At 35.9% G+C, this 8,850-nt stretch overlaps 1 protein-coding gene across 1 annotated transcript; it reads left to right on the top strand.

Annotated features, from left to right (window-relative positions):
* The first annotated feature begins 2,387 nt into the window (after positions 1-2,387).
* SCG2 (secretogranin II) lies at positions 2,388-7,865 on the top strand. The gene is made up of 2 exons (XM_045481455.1): positions 2,388-2,519; positions 5,578-7,865. Exon 2 carries the CDS (start codon positions 5,593-5,595, stop codon positions 7,447-7,449), a length of 1,857 nt encoding a protein of 618 aa, XP_045337411.1. The 5' UTR covers positions 2,388-2,519; positions 5,578-5,592; the 3' UTR covers positions 7,450-7,865.
* Positions 7,866-8,850: the final 985 nt, after the last annotated feature.

Raw genomic sequence — 8,850 nt, 5'->3', positions numbered from 1 at the left:
TGGAACATCCTGGAACTCTATACATGATATGTATTTATCATAGTATCATAGAGAGGCAGGAATTCAGTTACCCACATATGGCTCATTACTCTACCCACACCTGTAGCTGATGAAGCCAGTCCATCCCAGCAGCTGCCTTCTGACATCTCAATTCTACTTGGAGTTTTTGAATGAAGGTTTATATGGATATTGGGTGATTAACCTCAGGAAAGAGATTGACTTTGGGATCTTAGTTTCCGGTCCTTACCAAAAGATATTTACCAATTCCATATTTATGTACTAGCCTGGTCAAGAGTGACTTCCTTGGGAGCTGTTGAGACATATGTTGAACTAATTCAACCCTTTAAGAGTAAGCTTGCAGAATTTTCTGGGGAAATATTGATAATGATTAGTTCAGCTGGCCACGCAGAGCTACTGGAAAGCAAATTAGGCCAAACTCAGAGTGGCTTAAGTATTTGTCAAGGTTAAAGAAAATGTTTTTATGTGTAAAGCTAACACAAACATCAGCAAAAGAGCTGATATCATTGAGACGGTAGTGGAGAAATGGGATTTTCAACCCTTTCTCTTAAACCTAGCACTTGACCTTGCTCTAAAAACTCATTATGAAGCATAAAACTATTGGATGAATTGGCCGTAAGATTCCCATCTGAGCTGTATGACTTCCATGTCAATCCACAGATGATAGTGCTTCTGGTCATTTAGAAAAATCAAATATTTTCAATAGGAGAGCAAGGAAGGAAAATCAAGGGTTATTTTTCCCAAGGTTTTTTTTCCTAATATTTTAAACGATTCCTGTCTCCTTGAGGATTTCAAGAGTTCTGTGGTTTATCTAACATAGTTAGAAATCACTTTAATAAAACCTGATAATGAAATATCTTAGTAAAGTCTTCTTTTCCCAGGAGGTTTCTTACCCATGAGTTTTTCCCTTGAATTTCTAGAAGGAATGACACGGCTGTCCACAGTGCTTCCCAAACACCGCTGGCTAACCTCTTTCTTAGTGCTTTCCAATTTATATCAAAATAATCTGTTTGTCTGTCATCCCCACTAGACTAAATAGACTAAAGAATCCTCAAAAGCATATATATATATATATATATATATATATATGTATGTATATATATATATATGGCCATATATATGATGTGATAAAAAGCTATCATATATATATGTGTGTGTGTATATATATATATATGGTATCATATAAAAGCTAACACATGTATATAATTCATCTATGTATCTGGCACTTAATAGGCTTTACAAATTATTGAATGGATAAATCAGTGGCTGATTATTCATTGAACAGAGCTATAAAGGCATCTCTTATATGGCAAGATTTTTTTTCATACTTAAAGTATATTTCAAAACATACAGTTTTTAAAAACTCACATCTTTAATAAAATAGTTAAAAATTTAGACTTTTATAAATTATTAAAATATATAATCATATTATCTGGCAAAGCAGAGCAATGGTCATGAATTACAAATACGAGAGGTTGGGAGTTAACTGGTATATTATTCCCTGGATTAGTCATGTGTATGGAAGGTATTCAATTCATCTGATTCCATAGAAAAGGAAAAAATATTTATAGCTCAACTTGCTTTCAATTGCAAATGAATTCCCATTACATATGTATCACATTTTTCTCTAACAGTAAAAGAATCCGTTTTTCACTTAATGAAAGTTTTTTCATTAACACTCAACTTCTGAGCTTCCCTTTTTGAGACAGGTATTGTAAAAGATAATGACAGATTCATGGAAAATTATTGGGTACTAGACCTGCAATCTTATGACTACCCACTTCAAAACTATATTGAAGCTCTAAAACAAAATTCCAACTCATTAGAACTTTAAAGTTTACTCTCAAACAGAAACCAAAAATAAAAGAAAAAAAAAAAGAAAAAGAAAAGAAAAAGAAAAAGGAAACTTTCTTTTTTATTTAAATAAATGTGAATTTAAAAATAATGCTGCTTGTGGTCGAGATACAAAATAAGACTTTTCATTATAATAATGTGCCTTCCATTTTAGGTAATGTAATTTCCTTGTGGGCAATGAAGAAAAAAAGTCCTTGTGTGTAAAACTTTAAAATAACGACAAAAACAACAGCAACAGGAAACACTTATCATAAGATATTAGAACATAGATGAGATTACGTTTCAATTAGCCGTCTGACAGATTTCGTTCTTTCTAAGGGAAATTGTGCAGAGCCAGTCTCAAAAATTTTGATGAAAGAAGAAAAGAAAACTGCAATTTTTGCCACAAAAAGACAGGTGGCGTAAGCATGCAGCATTTTTCCCCCCTTAAATATATAAAGTGATTATTTTCTCTCGGGTTCTTTGAAAAAACTCGCCTGTGCTCCGGTTTGTGGCTGAGCCGGGTGACGTCAGTGTGGCAGTGCGGAGTCAGGCGCGGCGGCTCCCTATAAGCCGAGGAGCTGTCCGGGTGCTGAAACGGCCCGAGCAGCTCACCAGGCGGACTGGGAAGGACATGCTGTGGACCTTCTCTGCCATATAAAAAAGGGGTAAGGCTGCTTTTCCTTCGATTTACTGGAAAGTTCTAAACTGCGTGTTCTTTCCTTAAATCCTAGCTGAGAATAAAAAGACCTTTTGGCAACCTTTTATCTCTAGAATAACTGAATAGCAACCTGCTGCTCTTCAACCAATACAAGGACATATATTTATATATAGATAAATCTATATTTACATATAGAATTGAATCTATGATGTATACCATTTGCTGTTGGATATTTATAACCATTATGCTATTTAGATAACCATATGTAAGAAGTGTGAAAAAGTTAAGGATTTTAGTGTCAATACCCATATTAATGTAAAGTTAACTAAGCCTGATATTTTGTTTCTTTCCTTAATGTATTGTTTGTTCTCTTAAGAACTAGATACAAAGCCAGAGATATAATTTATATGTTTAATATTCTTAGCAGTAGTTTTCCAATCATTCAAGGGCTGTTAAACACATTAGTCATAGAGGCAACCAATTTTGGAACTCGTTTTTCTTATTTTCTTTGACATTTACCTTACAAGAGCTCACAATGAATAAATTGTCTAAAATTATTTTCTGAATTGATACTCTCTGAAAGGGCTTACATTGTTATTCCCCAGTTTTAGTCCCAGGAGAGTAAAATTAGAATTATCCTGAGTACAGGCTTTTCCTTTTATTCAGGGTGCAATATTATCTTGGGGTATAGGTTGGATGTGACCACGAATTATAGAGAGATGATAATTTCGAATTTCCATGAGGAAAACATTCATAACTGTGTAAGATATTTTTATTATGTTTGAATGAAAGAGGTGGTACAATATTTTACTGTAAATTTTTAATGGGACTAGTGTTTCTTTTTTCTCTGTCCTAATTAGTAGAATTGCTCAAATTAGATATATCCATCTGTATTTGTCAATGCTCCAGTCTGATTTCAATAGAAAAGACATTTTAGCTTACGAAGCTTTAGTTCAAATTGTACATAGGATATTAGAGCTGTCGAAACCATCTTTAGTATGTAGAAGAACTGCTACCTGGGAAGGAAATCCCTCGAGTCTTACTCAAAGGCAATAACTATGTCATCCGAACTGAACCTTATAAATGACCAAAGAATAGCATGTGTTAGGCTGTGGTTTAAATAACTGCATGATGTATTCTTCCCCAATTCCACAGCAAAGCCCATCTCCGAGATAATGATTTCAAAGACAAGCACATAACTCATATGTTAAGAATACTTCAGGATACTGGTTTCAAAGAAAATAAGTTCATTAAGATTCTTAAAACTACTATTTCAAATGCCAATGTTGGAAATAGATCATCAAAGCTAAATTAATCCTGAAATAATATAAAGAAGAAATTAGAATGTACTTTTATTTAAATCTAAGGATTTACACTTCTTTAAATGTTATAGTTTCTTATAGGAAACATTAATTCATAGTAAACATTTGAAGAGTTTTCTCTGACATGCCTTTAAAGGTTTTTTTCTTTCAGTAAATTAAGTAGTCTGATTAATGGGAAACATTTGAATAAATATGCATTTATGCTAAAGAAATTTCTCTAACTACAACCATTGGTAGGTCTAAAAACTGAAAGTATTACTTAAAAACCAAAATGCTCTAGTGAAAAATGATATTTTCTACAATTGATGTCTAAGCTAACAGAAAATTGTGCCCATAAAACTTAGCTTATATATCACAAAATCATGATGCAAGTAAGATATCATGAACAAACATGTGATCTTTCCTTACATTTATCTGCAACAAAATTGCAAATATTAAAATAGTTTTTCAATGTTAGCAATGTTAATGTAAAACATGTAAAAAATAATCCCCTTGCTAATTCATATGTGAGATTATGAAGCATTGGAGAAAAAAAATGAATGAAGATTTTTAAGTAGGAAGAATTCAACATATTGTCTGTGTTTATCTAAATGGGGAGTTACATAGTGGTTATTTTAAGATTTTCTAACAGTATGAGTCATTTAAGATTTCACAGGTCCACACCAAAATAGACACAGACATAAGTCAAGCTGAATCTGAACACTCACAAATTCAGAAATAGACTGGTTAAGAAAACTTATGTTCTCTCTGAAGCATCTGTTATTATTTACTATGTATTCTTAAAGGCTGATGAAAAATATAACCATGATTGCATTTTGCAAGACAGTCATGAACAAAATTATTAGAAGACATATGGAACACAGGCATTTTAAAAGTTTACTTTCTTAGTGTGTTTACACAGGAAGAAACTTCACTAGGTTAGCCTGCTAGCTGGGACCAGAGAAGATCCATATTCTGGAGATTATTAAGGTATAGAACTTTTAAAATTGACAGTTGGGTTTAGTGTCAGTGTAAGAACAAGTTATTTCTGAAAAATATATGTAAATAGGATTCATCCATAAGGAAATTCAGTATGATTGATGTTAAGATGCTGTATTACTTCATCATATATAATGTCACTGCTGTGGTGTTTCTACAACAAAATTAGATGGACAGTTCAAGAACTAACCCACATGGTTTCTTGATACAACCTTAAGGAAATCATTCAGTGTGTGTGTGTGTGCGTTTGTGTGTGTGTGTGTGTGTGTGTACATGTGTACATGTGTACATACATACATCATGTTTTAAATTAAGGCAACTAATTTTTTTGGCCAATGATTTTGGTAGGAATGCTATACAAGAGAATTAAAAGTCACCTTGGAAATGTTTTTATTAATGCATACTTTAAAAACATACTTTAATGCATTATTAATGCATACTTTAAAGACAATGCATACTTTAAAAAAAAACAAACTACATGTTTTGCAAATTAAAAAACAAAACCTCATATCAGTCTTTTTGTTATTATTTTAACCAAGTGAATGCCGTGCAAAATTGATGTAGTTGGGTAACAATTTCACTGGATTCCTGCAGTTAGCTTGTGAGGGGTTGTATAGGAAATATGTATGGCTTTTAAAAAGAGTCATCCTAAGTTTAATGTGAAACAATCTCTGCCATGTGTTTTCCCTCAATGGTCTGTTACCGCTTTTGCTAGAGTGACTTCTAGTTTTCCATTTGTGTTAATTCATATTTTCTATGCTTTAGGGACATCTTTCAAACATGGCAGAAACTAAGACTCACCGGCTTGGAGCAGCTCTGTCTCTGATCCCTTTAATTTTCCTCATCTCTGGAGATGAAGCAGCTTCATTTCAGCGAAACCAGCTGCTTCAGAAGGAACCAGACCTCAGACTGGAGAATGCCCAAAAGTTTCCCAGTCCTGAAATGATCAGAGCTTTGGAATACATAGAAAAACTCCGACAACAAGCTCACAAAGAAGAAAACAGCCCAGACTACAATCCCTATCAAGGTATCTCTGTTCCTCTTCAGAAGAAAGAAAATGGTGATGAAAGTCGCTTGCCAGAAAGTACAAGGGATTCTCTGAGTGAAGATGAGTGGATGAGGATAATACTTGAAGCTTTGAGACAGGCCGAAAATGAGCCTCAGTCTGCACCAAAAGAAAAGCCCTATGCTTTGAATTCAGAAAAGAACTTTCCAATGGACATGCCTGATGATTACGAGACTCAACAATGGCCAGAGAGGAAGCTTAAGCACATGCGATTCCCTCCTATGTATGAAGAGAATTCCAGGGATAACCCCTTTAAGCGCACAAATGAAATAGTGGAGGAACAATATACTCCTCAAAGTCTTGCCACACTAGAATCTGTGTTCCAAGAGCTAGGGAAACTGACAGGACCAAACAACCAGAAGCGTGAGAGAGTTGATGAGGAGCAAAAACTTTATACAGATGATGAAGACGGTACCTACAAGGCCAATAACATTGCCTACGAAGATGTGGTTGGAGGAGAAGATTGGAACCCAGTAGAAGAAAAAATAGAGAGCCAAACCCAGGAAGACGTAAGAGACAGCAAGGAGAATATAGAAAAAAATGATCAAATCAATGAAGAAATGAAGCGTTCAGGGCAGCTGGGCCTCGAGGATGAAGATCTCCGGAAAGAGAGTAAAGACCAACTCTCAGATGATGTCTCCAAAGTAATTGCCTATCTGAGAAGGTTAGTGAATGCTGCAGGCAGTGGGAGGGCACAGAATGGGCAAGGCGGGGAAAGAGCAACCAGGTTTTTTGAGAAACCACTTGATTCTCAGTCTATTTATCAGCTGATTGAAATCTCAAGGAATTTACAGATACCCCCTGAAGACTTAATTGACATGCTCAAAACTGGAGAGAAGCCAAATGGATCGGTGGAACCCGAGCAGGAGGTGGAACTTCCTGTTGACCTAGATGACATCTCAGAGGTTGACGGAGACCGTCCAGATGCTTTCCCAAACAAAATGCTCTCCAAGAATGGTTATTCCAAAACACCCGGTCGTGCTGTGGCACAGGCCCTACCAGAGGGGCTAACTGTTGAGGACATTTTAAGTCTTTTAGGGATGGAAAATGCAGCAAACCAAAGGCCTCCATATGTTTCCAGTCAGTATAACCGAGAGAAAGTTCTGCCCAGGCTCCCCTACGGTCCTGGAAGATCTGGAGCGAACCAGCTTCCCAAAGGTGCGTGGATGCCAGATGTTGAGAATCGACAAATGGCATATGAAAACCTGAGTGACAAGGATCAAGAATTAGGAGAGTACTTGGCCAGGATGCTAGTGAAATACCCTGAGATCATGAATTCAAACCAGGTGAAGCGAGTTCCAAGTCAAGTCTCCCCTGAAGATAACCAACAGGAAGAGGACCAAATTGAGCAGGCCATCAAAGAGCAGTTGAATCAAGGTAGCTCTCAGGAGACTGAAAGACTGGCATCGGTAAGCAAAAGGCTCCCTGTGGGGCCCCCAAAGAATGATGATACCCCAAACAGACAGTACTTGGATGAAGATCTGTTAATGAAAGTGCTGGAATACCTCAACCAAGAAAAGGTAGAAAAGGGAAGGGAGCATATTGCTAAGAGAGCAATGGAAAATATGTAAGAGTTTTCATCAATTGCCCTACTTTCTTCCTCGAACCCCAAGAAAACCCCAACATTTCTCTTTAGTGTGTTGACTTCTATCCTGTTAACACTGTAATATCTTTAAATGATATAAAGGCAGATGATTCCATTTCACTGGGGTATCTGCTTCACTTATTCTGAGTTGTTCTCTTGTGTATGGATATGTGTCAATGTTATGACTTCTGGATAAAAATTAATCATATCCCTTAATCAAGAAAGATATGTGTGATAGTGTTTAATAGTGTATTTAATGGCTGTGGCCTTGTTGATGCTCACATATTATAAAGAGTATCCTATAATTCTCTGGAAAGTTTTTAATAATTATTGAATTATTTTGTTACTGTCTGTAGTGTTTTGTGAAGTATTGGATCAAAAAAATAAAGCATTATAAATATATAGTTTTATTCATAAGGCCTTTTCTATTGTGTGTTTTATTGTTGATTAATAAATGTTATTTCTCGACAACTGTGGACTATTCATTCTGGAAAGCCAGAGACAGCGACTATGGAGCACAAAGAGAAATTCCTTACCTTCCACTGCCAACCCAGGTAAGAAATAAGAGGAAATGTATTATTATGCTGCATGCTTATAGAATGCAAATCCTCCAACAGCCCAGAGCTTACTGCTTGCCTATGGCTTTTCTCATATATATGACTTATGGAATAAGCCTTTTATTGTCATAGTTATACCTTGTACCCCTGATTTATAAATAAATAAATACACTTAAGTCTTCCAGACCCATAACCAGTATTGAAAAACAAACACAAACAAACAAGCAAACACACCGTGTTCAGGCCAATCAGAAATAACTACAGACTTGGAAGCAACTTACCTATTTCCAAACCACTCTGGTCCTCAGAAGACAAGGCTGATGCCTCTTTTGTATGATTTGAGAAGGGCTAAAGGACCCCCGGACTGTCAGGTAAGTGAATGGGCACAGGAACAGTGGAAAACATCAGCTGCCCTCTCGTTTGCCGCTGGTTCTTGAGAAAATCCTGAGTGGGCTAGGCAGTGTCTACTTGTTACAATGTGTATCACGTTGGGAGAGTGATATCAGCATTCAGCCTGCTAACAGATCAACGGGAATCAACAACAATAGCAAAAACAGCAACCGCAAGAAAATATATACGGCCACAAAATAGTCATAGTTGTAAAAGAAACAAGGAAATAAGTAATTACTATTTACTGAATGTTTATAATGCACCAGGCCCCAAACACTTGACCTCATTTAGTCTGTACTGTAACGTTGTCAAGGGTCTCTTATTATCCTTCTTTTTACATCGGGGAAGGCAAAACTCAGAAAGGTTAAATAACTTTCCCAAAGACACTTGGTTTTATGAGTTACCAAAGCCTGGTTTCTTCACCACTTCACTACTTTGCC

Source organism: Leopardus geoffroyi, chromosome C1 (assembly GCF_018350155.1).
Source record: "Leopardus geoffroyi isolate Oge1 chromosome C1, O.geoffroyi_Oge1_pat1.0, whole genome shotgun sequence".
Lineage (NCBI taxonomy): Eukaryota > Metazoa > Chordata > Mammalia > Carnivora > Felidae > Leopardus > Leopardus geoffroyi.
This window is presented reverse-complemented; position numbering and strand designations above follow the sequence as displayed.